The following is an 18778-nucleotide window of genomic DNA, read 5'->3' on the forward strand; positions in this document are numbered from 1 at the left end:
TGAAATGCATTCCTTAGGCAATCTGGTCTGTTTTAGTGATCACCCTTAGATTTAAATCATCCTGAAATCATCCTGACATCTTAAATCTTATTTTAAGGAATAAGCCAAACCAGGAAGAAACTTACCTGGGATCTTAATGGTTTACAGATATACTTCACCTTCAAGGTATCTGACTTGAATCAATTTAAGATCAGTGAGGTGTTATCATTTGAAAACCACTCAGAAACTATGCTCAGAAATACAGCTCTCATCTTCATCAAAGTTAGAATGAAAGACATGTACCCAATAATAGAAAGAAGGCAGCTCAGGCAGGAGATGAACAAGCTTCTACATTGCAGCTGGGACTTAAAATGCAACCTCAGGGCACCTAGGTGGCTCAGTTGGTTAAGCGTCTGACTCTTGCTTTCAACTCTGATATGATCCCAGGGTCATGAGATTAAACGCCATGTGGGGCTCTGTGCTGAGCATGGAGCCTACTTGAGATTCCGACCCCCCCCCCCAGCCCCTCTCCCCCGCTCCCTAAATAATAAAAATAAAATAAAAATGCAGGGCACCTGGGTGGCTCAGTCAGTTGAGCGTGTGACTTCGGCTCAGGTCATGATCTCAGGGTTCATGAGTTCAAGCACCACGTTGGGCTCTGTGCTGAGAGCTCAGAGCCTGGAGCCTGCTTCAGATTCTGTGTCTCCCTCTCTTTCTGCCCCAATTTCAAGCCAATAGGTAACCACCCTATGCTTCCCTCCAGGAGTCACCTCCTCTGGACTTCTTTGGCCTAGCTGAAGCTCATTCCAGTGAAAAAATACTCACTCTCCTTTGTGTGCTGCTGAGCCAAATTTATCAACAAAGCTTAAACAAATAGGTTCCTAGTTAATCTGTTCATTCATTCACTGAACAAACATGGACAGAGCACTTACTAAGGACACACAGAAAATAAAAATACAAGTTTTCTTTCAATTTGAAACCACGTGAGTTTTACAAGTAGGTGTCTATGCCTACCTTTACCACTACATTTTCCGCTACGTTCCACTAAGTTCTTTGATGAGAGGCATTAAGTATGGCAAAAAAAAAAAAAAAAAGGGGGGATTTACAGCCAGGGAAGACCTTCATTGAATTCTAAATCTGCCATTCCTACTTGTAATCTTGAGAAGTCACTTAAATCTGGAGCTGTGGGTTCCGTTCATGTATAAATATCTATTACTTAAGACTGTTGTAAGAATTTCAGTGAGTTATGGTTTAAGTGCCCAGATATGATTAGATGCCAAGTTGTTAGCAGAATGCATGGATAAACTTATCAATATAAATGGGACTACCAATGTCATGTTTATTTCATAGTTGCTGATATGTATGAATCTGAAAATGCAGTATTAAGTGCTACAGAAAAGTTTAGTTAAAACCCAACAATGTGTACACCAAGTAGAGATATATAGGGTGTTCTGGCTAATACTTTCACCACTCCAAACACCACTCTCTGAGGCTGACAGGATTCTGGCTGTCAGGTCTAAGGAATATACAATTCTGAATTGGAGGGGACCCAGGGAATATACTCTGGCCTTATGAAACCCTGAGAATATTCACCCAATGGCCTCAATACTCTAAGACAAATCCTTGAGCCAGCCTCATAACCACTTCCTCGCCCACCAAACACAACCAAGCCTTCAGATACTCTCTTAGAACTGGGCCCAAACAGATGCACACAAAGTTTGGAGGTAGAAATGACTATTTCTCTTTTTCCTTTCTCTTCCTTGATATCCAAAGGAATATTCCTCGTATTTCTGCTAAAACTACATTGATAAACTTGGGGCACCTGGGTGGCTCAGTCGGTTAAGCTGTCAACTTTGGCTCAGGTGATGATCTCGTGGTCCGTCAGTTCAAGCCCCGCGTTGGGCTCTGTGCTGACAGCTCAGAGCCTGGAGCCTGCTTCGGATTCTGTGTCTCCCTCTCTCTCTGACCCTCTCCCACTAATGCGCGCGTGCGCGCGCTCTCTCTCTCTCAAAAATAAACATAAAAAAATTTTTTAAACTACATTGATAAACTACTATGTCAATTATACCTCAATAAAGATACCCAAATAGGGGAGGGGCAAGGCTACATTAAGATACACTGAATTTAAAACCCAAAGCATTGGCTGAAGGGCATGTGATAAAAAATAACACTTTCATAATATATATTCAATTCCCATAACCACTTCTAGAAGCTCTGCTGCCTACACAAGAAAAGTGACCAATTTATCACTGTATTAGGGAGAGCAATATTCTTGTCTGCATACATGCAGATGAGAAAAACTGGGAATCCCAAATGTGACTGCAAAATTTTAGGCAGAAGAAAGTCAAATTATCTAAAAATATATCGTAAATAAAAATATATTTGGTCTCTCACTTCCTAAAACTTCTGTAAGAAACAGTCATTTCTGAAAGCACACAACGTAACGTCAAAGGAACACAACATCCTGCCCCTGCCTATCAACCTCCAAAAGCTGACAGACTCCACTGAGCTGCGGAACTCAAATGAATAGGCTCCTACACTACTTCACCTTTTCATTCATTGAATAAATATTTACTAAGCAACTATTAAGGGCGAGGCAATGAGTACCATGTTGAGGGGCGGCATTGCAGTGAAGGGGCCTGACAAGGTCCTTGCCCCAGTGGTATGGTTCTCAAAGGGGGAATTCGGGAACTTGAAAAGAGTGCTCAGAAATCTGGGGCAGAGTGGATATTCTCCACTGGTAGAAATATCTGGGCTGTTTGCTTCATTACACCTTCTTTTTTTTTTTTTTTCTTTCATTACACCTTCTAAGGGAGTCATTCCTATGTATCTGCAAGGGGAAGTTAAAAAACACTTGTGATAAATAAGAAGATTAAGTCACAACTTTCAATACCACTGACTCAGCGGAACTTACCTCCCAAAAGCAGGAGAAACAGATAAATGAAAAAAAAAAATTATCTCAGAAAGTGGTGCCAAGAAAATAAAGGTGATAGGAAGTGGGTCAATCTAATATAAACGGGGTTCTCAGGGAAGGCCTCATTAAGCAACACATTAGGTACGAGTGAACGTTAATTCTTGTGCGCACACTATACGGAACTAAAAGCACAAGTAAAAACTATCATTTTTTTAATATCAGTGCTCATCGATTCTATCATCTATAATACCAGCCTGTTAACTTCCTCGTACAATCGTAAAGTCATTCTTTAACAAATGAACAACAGGTAGGAGACCATTAGCTACCTCACTTGACTTTGAAGAAGAGTCTATAAACAAAACTTGAAGCTGCTCTTAGAACACAGGCTCGGACAGTTTGTAAAAATTACTGTTCGCACACCCAATGCAGCTAACAAAAGAGATTCACGCCCTCCCTCTTGCAGAGCTCCAGTTGCCCCTTGCACACTAGAGTGAGCTGTGGCTCTCGCCCGCGTGCGGGAACTCCCAGAGGCCCGGCCCCGAGGGCCCGGTGGAGCCCCGGGCGCGCGGGCGCCGAGAGCGGACGGCGGGGGCGTGGCGGGCCCGGGCGCCTGCCTTTGTTGTCCCTCGTGGCGCGCGGGGGAGGGTGGGGGTGGGGGGGGAGGGGCGGCCCGAGGCCCGCGAGGCCAGAACCTGCGCCGGGCTCCCGTCGCGTGGCCCCTAGTCCCCACGGGCGCGCGAACCCACCTTCTTGTAGTGCTTGCCCAGCCAGACCCGCACCGAATCCAGCTGGGACACCGTCTCCGGGCTTTCCCAAAACTTGCTGGCCGGGCCACCGTCCTTCCGCCGATAAACGGCCAGGCCCGCAGCCGCCGCCGCGCCTCCCGCGCCCGCGGCGCCCGCCGCCGCCCCCAGCCCGCCGCCGCCCGCCGCCGCGGCCATCGTCGCCGTCCGTCGTCCCACCGCCCGGCCCGGCCCTCGCAGCGTTCCCCGTTCGCACCCGCGCGCGCGCGCGCGCAGCCGCCACCGCCACCTCCCGGCCCCGCCCAGTCAACCCCCTTCCGGCGCGGAGGGCCGGCCCCGCCCCTTCTGGGGACCCGGTCCGTAACCGAAGCGGGCACGCGCGCACGCATGCGCAGCATCGGGGCCAGGCAGGTCTCAGACGAACTCTTGAGCCCGCCTCTTCCGCCAGTCGAGGCAGGCTGCGTACCTCCTCCGCTACCCAGCCTGGGCCTCTGCGTGTCTTGCTGCATCCAAGTTCCTTCCTGCGTCCCGTCAACCAGTGCAGGGAGCTTCTGTCATCCCCTGCTACAGCCGGGGAGAAAAGACCTGGCGAGAAGTTCCGAGGGGGAAGCCCGTTTAGGGTGTCGAGTGCTGGCCGAGGAACCCACGGGAAGGGTGGGAATCTGCGTCTGCCTTCTCTTGCCCTCAGACCTTCTACATCAAGGCGCCGTAGCCTTTGTAAACATCCATCTGGGACCACCACCCGGAGCTGCTCCAGCGGCACACACTTTACTTCCCCCTCGTGGCCCCAGCCGCACCACCAGCTCTTTCCTGCCTCGGGGGCCCTAGCACCAGCTGTTGGCGCCACCTGGACAGCTCTTCCCCTTTGTCGCTTAGGCTTTTTCGAATTCATAGCTTAAAAGTACTTCAGAAAAACTGAACAGCTAATCATACTCGACATTCTCTGTGCACCACTCACCACGATCTAGTATTTTTCTTATTTTCTCACTTGACCACATGAGAACTTAATTTTGACTTATTCACAGGTGTACTTTCGGTGCTGAGAGCAGAGCCTGTTATCTAATGTTCCGTAAATATTTGCTGAGTAAGTGAATGAGTGACCTATAGGGGGGCAGAAAGATTTTAAATTATTAACAAATTGTGATCGGCCATTATGGAGTTATAATATTATAGAACAGCAGACGACTAATTGGTTGTGAGAAAGTCTGGTGAGTTTTTGAGATCAACTTTTAAGAATGAATAGAATGTGATCAGGGAGAAAAGGACATTCGGACACAGGAAAACTGGATCAAAGGCTTTAAAGTGTGAAAGCAAGCTGGGAGAAACCCTCCTTGAGCCTATGGTGTGGAAGCAGGAAGGTTACTTGGTTGTGGCAGTGAATTTTCACTTTATCCTATAAGCATTGGGAAACCAGCTTGAACACAGAGAATGACATGATCAGGTTTATAGATTAGGAAGAAAACAATTGCATATGTGGGTGATACATTAGAGGAAGAAGATGAAAAAAGATGACCTGAGGGGAGCCTGGGTGGCTCAGTTGGTTAAGGTTAAGCGTCTGACTTCAGCTCTGGTCATGATCTCACAGTTCGTAATTTAGAGCCTAGCATATGGCTCTGTGCTGGTGCTGACAGCTCAGAGCCTGGAGCCTGCTTTGAATTCATTGTCTCTTCTCTCTGTTCATCCCCCACTCACACTCTCTCTTTCTCTCTTAAAAATAAATAAACGTTAAAAAATTTTTTTAATTAAAAAAAAAAAAAGATGACCTGATATAATCTAGGACAGAAACAATGAGAATAAAATAGGAGTAAGATGCGGGGCACCTAGCATTGAAAGTGCAGAGCATGCTTGGGATTCTCTCTCTGCCCCTCCCACACTCTCAAAATAAATAAACTTTTTCTAAAAATCAAAAGAAAAAAATGTGGTAGGCCTTAATGGCTCACTAAGTTAAGCATCCAACTCTTGATCTTAACTCAGGTCTTGAACTCAGGGTGGTGAGTCCAAGTCCTGTGTTGGGCTCCCCAGCGTGGATCCTACCTTAAAAAATAATAATTGGGGCGCCTGGGTGGCTCAGTCAGTTAAGCGTCGGACTTCAGCTCAGGTCACGATCTCGTGGTCCATGAGTTCGAGCCCCGCGTCGGGCTCTGGGCTGATGGCTCAGAGCCTGGAGCCTGCTTCCGATTCTGTGTCTCCCTCTCTCTCTGCCCCTCCCCCGTTCATGCTCTGTCTCTCTCTGTCTCAAAAATAAATAAAAACGTTAAAAAAAAAAAAAGAATAAAGAATAAATTATGAGTAAGGTGTGAATCTTGCCCTCTGAGAGCTCAGACTTTAGAAATACTGATAATAGGGGCAACTGGGTGGCTCAGTCTGTCAAGCATACGACTTCAGCTCAGGTCATGATCTCACTGCTTGTGAGTTCGAGCCCCGCATTGGGCTCTATGCTGACAGCTCAGAGCCTGGAGCCTCCTTCAGATTCTGTGTCTCTCTTAAGCTCTGCCCCTCCCCCGCTCATGCTCTGTCTCTCTCTCTCTCTCTCAATAACAAATAAATATTTTAAAAAATTAGAAATAAACGTTAAAAACATTTGAAATACTGATAATAGCTAGTGTTTATGGGCATTTTTATGTGTTGTGCTCTGTGCTAAGTATACCTGTATTACTGCAGATAAGGAAATTGAGGCAGAGAGAGGTTAAGTAACTGGCTAATGGATATTAGAGTATTATTCCTGAACCCAGGAATTAAACCTTCCCACCCCCCCTTCCCAAGTATACTGTGTTTTCTATTAACAGCTTATTAGCAGAGCAGAGAAAATGCCCTGGAGGAGTTCAGAAAACTATTTCATTTTCCAAGAGCCATGGAGAAGGAAGTTAGTTCTTCCAGGCCAGTGGTATTCTAACTTTTTTGCTCATATAACTTCTAAAATAATTTGGAAAACAGTATACTTTCTTTTTTGATGAAAAACCTCTAAAATTTTTCATTAAAAATAATTGAGCACATTATAAAGATGGGCATTTTTAAGTAAAATGGTTAGATCATGTTTTAAAAGTTTTTATTTTGAAATAATCTCAAACTTACAAAAAAGTTGCAAGTACAGTACAAAGAGCTTATGTTGCTGACATGATACCCATCACTCTTAAAAATGCTAGTGTATATTTCCTACGGACAAGTATATCATGGTACAAAATTACATAATCACAATACAACCCTCAACTCCAGGAAATTAACGTTTATACTATCCTCAGATTCCATTCAAGTTTTTCTTACTGCCCCTGTAAGCTCTCTTACACCAAAGTTTCCAGTACAGAATCATGCATTAGATCAGGTGTCAGGTCTCCTTCAATCTGGAACAGTTTCCTCAGTCTTTAACTTTCACAACATCGACAATTTTGAAGATTACAAGCCAGTTATTTTTTAGAATGTTCCTCAATTGAGTTTGGCTGATGTTCTTCATGCTGTGTTATTTTACTGCATATAAATGCACATGATTTCATTTCTTCCATAACTTTGATGAGTTGATTAAGAGAGTATCTGCCAGGCTTCCCTACTGTGAAGTCATCCATTGTGCCTTTGTAATTAATTAGTATTTTCTGGAGAGATATTCTGAAGATTAAATACCCTATTCTTCATCAAACTTCCCCCTTATTTTTATCAGATAAACTCAAACAGTTCCAAATTTGAGTAAGTACATATTTGTAACTCTAACAACAAGAAATGTGGCTGCCATTATCCTTACTATATTTACTTACTTTATCAGTTCACCTACATGTAACCATTCTCTATACTGGGGTACCCTCCCGTATAGGTACCCTCTTCTTGGCCCCTACAATCACATTCTAAGCTGCTCTAATATGCTTATCTACCTTACTGACACCACCATAGGCTTTAGAACTGAATTATTTGAGAAGAGATGGTAAGGAAATAGGAAAAGTAATAAGACATCACTCTCTGGGGGCCTGGATGGCTCAGTCAGTTAAGCGTCCAACTCTTGATTTCAGCTCAGGTCATGATCTAGTGGTTCCTGAGTTCAAGCCCCATGTCAGGCTCCAGGATGACAGTGTGGAGCCTGCTTGGGATTCTCTCTCTCCCTCTCTCTGCTCCTCCCCTCACACTCGCTCTCTCAAAATAAATACACTTAAAAAAAAAAAAAAGATACCAGGATGCCTGGGTGGTCATTTGGTTAAGCATCCAATTTCAGCTCAGGTCATGATCTCATAGTTCATGGGTTGGAGGTCTGCAGCATGCAGCCTGCTTCAGATTCTCTGTCTTCTTTCTCTTCCCCACCCCTGCTCTCTATCACACTCGCTCTCTCTCAAAAACACATAAATAAACATTAAAAAAAATTTTAAGATATCATTCTTAAACCTAATGAAGTCTAAATATGTAATAATTTGGTGGTCATAATATAACAGAGACAGTCCTCTCTTTGCCCAGGAGTACAATACCTTAAACTACACAAAGCAACCTTAATAATCAACAGGGAAAATTGCAATTACTCCATGCCTTTAAACTTTTTTATCAAAACATTAAAAAACCCTATCAGTTCTAAACATATAAGGAAATGTATATAGTAAATTGAAATTTATATAATACAATCTAAAACATTAGGAACATTGGGATGCCTGGATGCCTCGGTCAGAAGAGCATGCAGCTCTAGATTTCAGGGTCTTGAGTTCAAGCCCCATGTTGGGTGTAGAGATAATACATATTATAAATATAAATAGAGATTATGTATATATAAATAAACAAATTTTAACAATAATACTTTCAAAAACCAGACACATTAAGAATTAAAGTGTTTTAGGGGCACCTGGGTGGCTCAGTCAGTTGGGCATCCAACTTTGGTTCAGGTCATGATCTTGCAGTTCATGAGTCTGAGCCCCGTGTCAGGGTCTGTGCTGGCAGCTCAGAGCCTGGAGCCTGTTTTGGATTCTGTGCCTCCCTCTCTCTCTGCCCTCCCCTTGCTCACACTCTGTTTCTCCCTCTCAAAAATAAATAAATATTAAAAAAAAGAAGACAGTGTTTTATTTTTTAGTGAACAACTTCACCAAAAGCAGTTTGTTGAACTTCTCATCATACAAGTTTTGAGCAAGCATTTTTTTCTGTGTTTTGTCAAATTCTCATACCCCTTTCTAAGTTGGGATCAGCTTCCAACATTTTGTTCTTTGCACTTTTAATGTGAAGCTTTTGGCAAGTATCAACTCCTCTGAAATGTCTTCATCCTTTTATTCACAATCACTTTCTTCATTTACATGGATATATTTGGCATACAAATTTCCTCAAGAGTCTCTGGAAGAGCTTCAAGGTCAATATTTTCATGGTCAGCTGTTTCTTCTGTTATGCTATTTATATTTGATTTGAATTTCACTTCATATCAATAGAACAAAAAAAACAAAAAAACAAAAATTACCCAATCAACTCAATAGATGGAGGAAAAACATTTGACAAAATCCAATACCCTTTGTGATAAAAACACTCAACAAATTTGAAAATGAAGGGAACTTCCTCAACCAGATAAAGAGCATTAGTGAAAAACCCATAGCTAACATTAACATCATAGTTAATGGTGAAAGACTGACTGCTTTTCCCCTAACATCAGAAACAAAGATATCTGCTCTTACCACTTGAACATTGAAGGGTTTGTTTTTTTTTTTAATAATTTTATTTTTTATTTTTTAAAATTTACATCCAAATTAGTTAGCATATAGCGCAACAATGATTTCAGGAGTAGATTTCTTAATGCCCCTTCCCCATTTAGCCCAGCCCCCCTCCCACAACCCTTCCAGTAACCCTGTTTGTTCTCCATGTTTATGAGTCTCTTCTGTTTTGTCCCCCTCCCTGTTTTTATATTATTTTTGTTTCCCTTCCCTTATGTTCATCTGTTTTGTCTCTTAAAGTCCTCATATGAGTGAAGTCATGATTTTTGTCTTTTTCTGACTAATTTCACTCAGCATAATACCCTCCAGTTCCATCCACGTAGTTACAAATGGCAAGATTTCATTCTTTTTGATTGCCGAGTAATACTCCATTGTGTGTGTGTCTGTGTGTGTATGTGTGTGTGTGTGTGTGTGTGTGTGTGTGTATATATATATATATATATATATATATATATGACACCACATCTTCTGTATCCATTCATCGGACATTTGGCTCTTTACATACTTTGGCTATTGTTGATAGTGCTGCTATAAATATGGGGGTGCATGTGTCCCTTCGAAACAGCACACCTGTATCCCTGTGGATAAATGCCTAGTAGTGCAATTGCTGGGTTGTAGGGTAGTTCTATTTTTAGTTTTTTGAGGAAACTCCATACTGTTTTCCAGAGTGGCTGCACCAGCTTGCATTCCCAGAGCATTGAAGTTTTAACCAGGAAAATAGGCACGCACACATACACACACACACACACACACACACACACACTCAGATTAGAAAGTGAGAAATAAACTCACTTCTATTTGCAGATGGCATGACCTTTATATAGAAAATCCTAGGGGTGCCTGGGTGGCTCAGTTGGTTGAGCGTCTGACTTCGGCTCAGGTCATGATCTCACTGTCCCGGAGTTTGAGCCCCACATGGGGCTCTGTGCTGACAGCTCAAGAGCCTGGAGCCTGTTTAAGATTCTGTGTCTCCTCTCTGTCTCTGCCCCTCCACCACTCATGCTCTGTCTCTTTCTCTCGAAAATAAATAAACATTAAAAAAGAAGAAAATCTTAAGCAATCTGCTAAAAAAAAAAATTAAACTAAATTTTTTTTTTGAGAGAGAATACACATGTATGCAAGTTGGGGAGAGACACAGAGAGAGAGAATCCCAAGCAGGCTTTGTGCTGTCAGTAGACGGCCTGACTCAGGCCTTGATCCTGAGAACTGTGGGATCATGACCTGAGCCAAAATCAAAAGTCAGACACTTAACCAACTGAACCCCCCAGGCGCAGGCCACCTTCACATCCAAGTTCAGCTCAGGTCATGATTTTGTGTTTTGTGAGTTCAAGCCCCATGGCAGGCTCTGTGCTGACAGCTTGGAGCCTGGAGCCTGCTTCAGATTCTGTGTCTCCCTCTTTCTCTCTGCTCCTCCCCCACTCACTTGTTTTCTCTCTCTCTCTCTCTCAAAAATAAATAAACATTTAATCATTAAAGAAAACAATAATGAGTTCAGCAAGGTTGGAAGATATAAGATCAGTGTACAAAAATCAGTTGTATTTCTATACACTTGAAATAAATAATCTTTTAAAAAAATTTTTTTTTAACGTTTATTTATTTTTGAGACAGAGAGAGACAGAGCATGAACGGGGGAGGGTCAGAGAGAGGGAGACACAGAATCTGAAACAGGCTCCAGGCACTGAGCTGTCAGCACAGAGCCCGACGCGGGGCTCAAACTCACGGACCGCGAGATCATGACCTGAGCCAAAGTCGGCTGCTTAACCGACTGAGACACCCAGGCGCCCCGAAATAAATAATCTTAAAATGAAATTAAGAAAATTACATTCACAATGTTATCAAAAAGAGTAAAATATTAGGAATACATTTTAAAAGAAGTTTAACACTCATGCTCTGAAAATTAACAATATATTGTTGAAAGAAATTAGATATAAATAAATAGAAAAACATGTTTATGGATCAGAAGACAACATTTTTTTTTAGTGTTTATTTATTTTGGAGAGAAAGAGACAGAGCGTGAGGGGGAGAGGGACAGAGAAAGAGGGAGACACAGAATCGGAAGTAGGCTCCAGGCTCTTAGTTGTCAGCACAGAGCCTGACGCAGGGCTCATGCTCAGGAACTGTGAGATCATGACCTGAGTTGAATGGGGACGTTCAATCGACTGAGCCACCCAGGCACCCCGAGAAGACTTAACATTTCTAAGACAGGCAAACTCCTCAAGCTAATGTACACATTCAACAAAATTGCTATCAGAATCCCAACTGACTTCTTTGTTAATATTGATAAGCAGATTCTAAAATGTACATGGAATTGCAAAAGACCCAGAATGGCCAAAGCAATGCCCAAAGTAAGAACAAAGTGGAAGGACTCACACCTCTTGATTTCAAAAGTTACTATAAAGCAATGGTAATCAAGACAGCTGTGCTACCGACACAAGTATAGACATAGGTTGGTGGGATAAAACTGAGAGTCCAGATATAAACCCACACATTTACGGTCAACTAATTTTTTGACAAGGCTGTCAAGATCATTCAATGAGGAAAGAATAACCTTTTCAACAAATAGTGCTTGGGAAAAAGAGGGGGGGATAGCTATGCACAAAACAATGAAGTTGAATCCTCACCTCACAATATATACAAACGTTATCTCACAATGAGTCAAAGACCTCAATGTAAGAGCTAAAACTACAGAATTCTTAGAAGAAAGCATGAGGGCAAACGTTCATGACCTTGATTTGGCAAAGAATTCTTAGGAAAAAAAATGAACAACAAAAGAAAAATAAATTGGACTTTATCAAAATTAAGAACTTTTGAGGTAAGGTGGTTGGCTGGCTCAGTTGGTAGGTAGAGCATACAACTCTTGATCTTGGGGTTGTGAATTTGAACCCCACTTTGGGCATGGAGCCTACTTAAAAAAAATAAAAACTTTGGGGGTGCCTGACTGGCTCAGTCAGTAAAGCACGCAACTCTTGATCTCAGGGTCGTGAGTTCAAGCCCCACACTGGGCATGGAGCCTATAAAAAAAGAAGGAAGGAAGGAAGGAAGGAAGGAAGGAAGGAAGGAAGGAAGGAAGGAAACTTTTGAGGTGAAGGGCACTAAGAGGTAGGAACTTGCACTTACGGGAGCCTGGGTGGCTCAGTCTAACATCCAAGTTCGGCTCAGGTTATGATTTCACAGTTTGTGTGTTTGAGCCCCACATGGGGCTCTGTGCTGACAGCTCAGAGCCTGGAGCCTGCTTTGGGTTCTGTGTCTCCCTCTCTCTGCCCCTACCCCGTTCACGCTCTGTCTCTCTCTCTCAAAAATAAACAAACATTAAAAAAAAGAAAGAAGAGGGGCGCCTGGGTGGCTCAGTCGGTTAAGCGTCCGACTTCGGCTCAGGTCATGATCTCACGGTCCATGAGTTCGAGCCCCGTGTCGGGCTCTGTGCTGACAGCTCAGAGCCTGGAACCTGCTTCGGATTCTGTGTCTCCCTCTCTCTGACCCTCCCCTGTTCATGCTCTGTCTCTCCCTGTCTCAAAAATAAATAAAAACGTTAAAAAAATTTAAAAAAGAAGAAGAAGAAGAAGAAGAAGAAACTCCACTCATAAAATAAATAAGTCACAGGGATAAAAAAATACAGCATAGGGAATGCAGTCAATAATAGTGTAATGACCCTGTATGGTGACAGATGGCAACTATACTTATTGTGGAGAGTATAGTGTAATGTATAGAATTGTCAAATAACTATGTTGTATGCCTGAAACTAATAAAAAAAAAAAAATTGTGCTTCAAAGGACACCAATAAGAAAATAAAAAAAAAAAAAAAACAAAACAACAAAAAACAAGAAAATAATTGTAAATCATGTATCTGATAAGAGACTTGTATCTAGAATATAGAAAGAGCTCTTACAACTCAAATATGAAAAGACCAATAACCCAGTTGACTAATTAATAACCAAATAGAATAAACTTGGTACATGTAACATTATGGATGAATCTCACACACATTATATTGGGTGAAAATATATATATGGTATGATTCAATATAGATGAAGTTATAGAACAGGCTTAAACTACAAAGTATGGTTGCCTCAGGAGAGTGGAGGGAAAGGGGCATAAGGGAATTTTCTGGGGTGATAGGAATAAGCTGTAGTTTGCAACAGATTTGCATTACACAGAAGTGCGCATACCAATTATGGAATGGTATGCAAGATCTGTGCATTTCACTGTAAATTTTCCCTCAAAAGAAAAAATAACTCTAGACAAATATTGAGCTCTTGTTAAAAATATGCATGCCAGAGTGCTTAGAGATGAAATATACTTTTCACCTACTTATCCAAATTATACACTAAATTCACATAGTGATCTGTCAAAAATTATTTTTATTGATCTATAGGTGAAAAGTTGATTAGGTTTCTTCAGTTTTGAGGAAAAGAAAAGAATTGGAAACTGCATGATAGTCATTTTCCTCAGCTTCTGGGAAGGATATGGAGAAGGCTTTTCTATAATGTACCAAAGACTAGGATTTAGCACAAACATTTTCTATAAAGGGTCAGATAGCAATTGTTTTAGACTTGCAGGACACAGTTCCCTGTCACAGCTAGCTACTCAGTCGTGCCATTGTATTGCAAAAGCGGCTGTAGACAATAAGTAAATAAATGAGCATGGCTGTGTTCTAATGACATTTTATTTACAAAACAGGCGGTGGGGCAGAGCTTTTGTTTCAGATATTGAAAAAGTTCAGGAAATGGATAGTGGGGGTTGTTGCACAACACTGTGAACACTAATAAATACCACTGAATTATGCACTTAAAAATGGCTAAAATGGTAAATATCGTAATATTTTACCACAACCAAAAAAAAAAAAAAACCCATACACACACACACACACACACACACCCCAAAACACCGAAGGCAAGCCAGATTGGGTATTGCAAGCCATAGTTTGTTGATCTCTGACAAAGACTGTTATATTTGTTCCTTTGACATAGAAACATCTTGTTTTAACTCAATTTTACTGAGATCTGCTTGAGAAAATTACACTATTGTTAATTTCATTAAACTTTTAAAATTACAATATTTATGGTAAAATATTTTATGTCTTTTTTTTTAAGATTTTATTTTTAAGTAATCTCTACACCCAACATGGGGCTTGAACTCATAAGCCCAGGATCAAGAGTTGCATGCTCTTCAGATTGAGCCAGCCAGGCACCCCTAAAATACTTTTACCACAAGGTTTAGTTAATTAGATATATTTTATTTATTTTTATTTATTTTTGTTTTTCTAAGTAGATTTCGTGTCCATCATGGAGACCAATGCAGGGATTCAACTCATGACCCTGAGATGAAGACCCGAGCTTAACCAACTGAGCCACCAAGGTGCCTCTAGATATATTTTTTATCTACACCTTTGTGTCACACATTTAAACTCATCCAATTTATAGAAAATTTTGGGGTACCTGACTGGCTCAGTCAGTAGAGCATGAGACTCTTGATCTCAGGGTTGTAAATCTGAGCCCCATTTTGGGTGTAGAGATTACTCAAAAATAAACTCTTTGAAAAAATAAATTAAAAAAATTAAATTATCCATTTTCATAAGTTATAAAAACAATATACTGATAGATCAGTAATCAAAAACCTCCCAACACAGAAAAGCCCTGGGCCTAATGGTGAATTCTAGCAAAATTTAGAGAAGAATTAATACCAACACTTCTCAAACTTTTTCAAAAAATTGGGCCAGAAGGGACACTTCCAAACTCATGAGTCCAACATTACCTTGATACCAGAGTCAGACAGAGACACTATAAGAAAATAAAATGACAGACTAATATCACTTATAAACTTTGATGTAAAACATAACAAAATACTAACAAACCAATATACCATAACCAAGTGGGATTTATTCCTAGAACATAACAATGTTTCAACATACAGAAATCAATGAACATATATACTAAATTAACAGGATAATAGGGAAAACACACATGATCATCAACTGATGTAGAAAAAGGATTTGAAAAAATTGAACACTTTTCCAATGTAAGAATACTCAATAAAGTAGGGATAGAAGAAAACTACCCCAGCATTATAAAAGCCATATAAGAGGGGTGCCTTGGTGGCGTAATCAGTTGAGTGTCTGACTCTTGATATTGGCTCAGGTAGTGATCTCATGGTCATGGAATCAAGCCCTCTGAGCTGAGCATGAAGCCTGCGTGGGATTCTCTCTCTCTGCCCCTCCCTTACTTTGCACGTGCTCTCTCTCTCTCAAAACAAATAAACTTTAAAAAGATTTTTTAGGGGCATCTGGGTGGCTCAGTCGGTTAAGTGCTGACTTCGGCTCAGGTCATGATCTTGTGGTTTATAAGTTCGAATCCTGTGTTAGGCTCTGTATTAACAGCTCAGAGCCTCCTTCAGATTCTGTGTCTCCTTCTCTCTTTGACCCTCCCCCACTTGTGCTCTGTCTCTCTCTCTCTTTCTTTCTCAAAAATAAATAAACATTAAAAATTTTTAAAAATATATTTTTTAAGCCATATAAGAAAAATCTACAGTGAACATCATACTCAATAGTGAAGGACTAAAAGCTTTTCCTCTAAGATGAAGAATAAGGCAGGGATGCCTGCTTTCACCACTTCTGTTCAACACAGTACTAGAGATTCTAGTCAGAGCAATTAGGCAAGAAAAAGAAATAAAAATCATCCAGATTGGAAAGGAAGAAGTAAATTGTCTCTGTTTGCAATGATATGATCTCATATGTAGAAAGCCCTAAAGATTCCCCCCAAAAACTGTTATAATAACAATGATTTTGGCAAAGTGGCAGGGTATAGAGTCAACACACAAAAGTCAGTTGCATTTCTGTATACTAACAATGAACAATCTGAAAAGGAAATTACAATTCCACTTAACAATAGCATCAAAAAGAATACTTAGGAATTAACCAAGGAAGAGAAAGAATTTTCCGATGAAAACCATAAATATTGCTGAAAGAAATTAAAGGAGACATAAATATATGGAAACGCATCCCTTGTTCATGGATTGGAAGAATTAATTTTTTTAATGTTTTATTTATTTATTTGGAGGGAGAGAGAGAGCATGAGCAGGGGAGGAGGAGAGAGAGAGAGATTCCCAAGCAGTCTCTGCACTGTTAGCACAAAGTCTGATGCAGGCTCAATCCTACAAACTGTGAGATCATGACCTGAGCTGAAATCAAGAGTTGGACGCTTAACTAAGTGAGTCACCCAGGCGCCCCTTAATATTGTTAAAATGTCAATACTACCCAAAGCAATCTATAGATCCAACGCAATCCCTATTAAAGTCCCAAAGATGATTTTTGCAGAAGTAGAAAAACCCATCCCAAAATTCATGTAGAACCTCAAACTCCCAAATAGCCAAAACAGTGTTGAAAAACAGTAACAAAGCTGAAGAACTCACATTTTCTAACTTCAAAACAGTGTGGTACTGGCATAAAGACAACATATAAATCATGGAAAGAATAGAGCACCTAGAAATAAAGTCTTGCATATATGGTGAAGTGATTTTTGACAAGAGTGCCAAAACTATTCAATGAGGAGAGGACAGTCTTTTGAACAAACAATGCTGGTTAAACTAGCTAGCTTCATGCAAAAGAATGAACTTATCTCACACTATATACAAACTAACCAAAAATGATCAAAGACTTCAATGTAGGAGAGAAAACTATACAATTCTTAGAAGAAGACACAGGGAAAAAGCTTCATGACATTGGACTTGACAATGATTTGCTGGATGACATCCAAAAGCAAAGGCAACAAGACAAAAGTTAGACAAATAGGACATATGCTGCAACATGAATGAACCTTGAGGATATTACAGTAAGTGAAATAAGCCTATCACACCCATCCACCCCACCCACCCCCCACACATCATACACAAGTACTGTATGAGTCCATTTATATGAGGTACATAGACTAGTCAAAAATCATAGATAGTAGATGATGATTGTCAGGGGCTCGAGAAGGGGAAATGGGGAGTTATTGTTTAATGAGCTGGAGTCTCAAAGGATGAGAGAAAGAACAGAGGCAATAACTGAATAATGATGGAGAATTACCCAAAATGATTACAGATATTCATAGAGTCAAGAAGCATAACAAATCCCAAGTGTGACTAGTAGAAATTCTCATTTAGGGGCTCCTGAGTGGCTCAGTTGGTTAAGCAGTGGACTCGGCTCAGGTCATGATCTCATGGTTCTTGGGTTCGAGCCCCGTGTTGGACTCTGTATTGACAGCTCAGAGTCTGGAGACTGCTTTGGATTCTGTGTCTCCCTCTCTCTCTACAACTCCCCTACTCACACTCTGTCTCTGTCTCTCAAAATTGAATATATGTTAAAAAAAATTTTTTTTAAAGAAATTCTCATTTAGACTCATTTTAGTAAAATTGCAGAAATTCTAAAAGATAGGTATCAGACCAAGATGATCCCTGATTTGCAAAAAAAATAAAAAATGAAGAGAAAAATAAGTGGTAGTGAGTAACTCTCAATATTAATGTTGTAAAACAAGAAAGATGTCTTGTGGGATTTTAAGATTTTATGTTTTAAGTCATGTCTTAAGTCTGTGCAGAGGACAGCCTCTACACAGAGAGGAAGTCTGACATGGGGTGTCAGAGCCTCAGGGCTATTAAAAAAATCTTTTTAAATTTATTTTTGAGAGAGAAATAGAGTGCAAGTGGGGGAGGGGCAGAGAGAGAAGGTAACACAGAATCTGAAGCAGGCTCCAGCCTCTGAGCTGTCAGCACAGAGCCCGGACGCGGGGCTAACACCCACAGACTGCAAAATCACAACCAGAGCCAAAGTCGGCGCTTAACCAACGGAGCCACCCAGGTGCCCCAACTTACTTTCTTTTTTTAAATTAAGTTTTATTTATTTTGACATAGAGAACACACGTGCATGCCTGTGCACAGGTGGTGGGGGAGGGGCAGGGAGGGAGGGAGCGAGAGAGAATCCCAAGCAGGCTCCACACTGTCAGCGCAGGGCCTGATGCAGGGCTTGTACTTACAAAGCATGATGAGATCATGACCTGAGCGGAAGTCAAATGCTTAATCAACTGAGCCACCCAGGTGCCCTGCAACTTACTTTTAAAACAGAAAGAGAATATAAATTTTTTTTTTAACGTTTATTTATCATTAAGAGACGGAGCATGAGCATGGGAGGGGCAGAAAAAGGAGACACAGAATCTGAATCAGGCTCCAGGCTCTGAGCTGTCAGCACAGAGCCCGATGCGGGGCTCGAATCCACAAACCACGAGATCATGACCTGAGTCAAAGTTGGACGCCTAACCGACTGAACCACCCAGGTGCCTCAAAACAGAAAGAGAATATAAAGGAAATATGGTAACGTCAACAATAGGGGTCTTTGGTAAAAGGTACAAAGGAGTTTTTTGCAATATTTTTTAAACTTTTCTATTGGTGAAATTACTTCAAAATATAAAAAAATACACTTAGATATAGCTGACACTATAGTCCAAAACTTATGACAAATTTTTGAT

At 41.0% G+C, this 18778-nt stretch overlaps 1 protein-coding gene across 4 annotated transcripts in view; it reads right to left on the reverse strand.

Moving 5' to 3' along the window:
* SMARCC1 (SWI/SNF related, matrix associated, actin dependent regulator of chromatin subfamily c member 1) overlaps positions 1-18778 on the reverse strand; it is a 201888-nt gene that overhangs the window by 167355 nt on the left and 15755 nt on the right. The window contains exon 1 of one of the 4 annotated variants that reach the window (XM_042978826.1): positions 3640-3834. The exons of the other annotated variants lie outside the window; for them this stretch is intronic. Coding sequence (XP_042834760.1) covers positions 3640-3834 — 195 coding nt within the window. Of the gene's footprint in view, positions 1-3639; positions 3835-18778 lie in introns of those variants that run through there. 4 annotated transcript variants of the gene reach the window in all.

This window comes from Panthera tigris, chromosome A2, assembly GCF_018350195.1.
Source record: "Panthera tigris isolate Pti1 chromosome A2, P.tigris_Pti1_mat1.1, whole genome shotgun sequence".
Classification (NCBI taxonomy): Eukaryota; Metazoa; Chordata; class Mammalia; order Carnivora; family Felidae; genus Panthera; species Panthera tigris.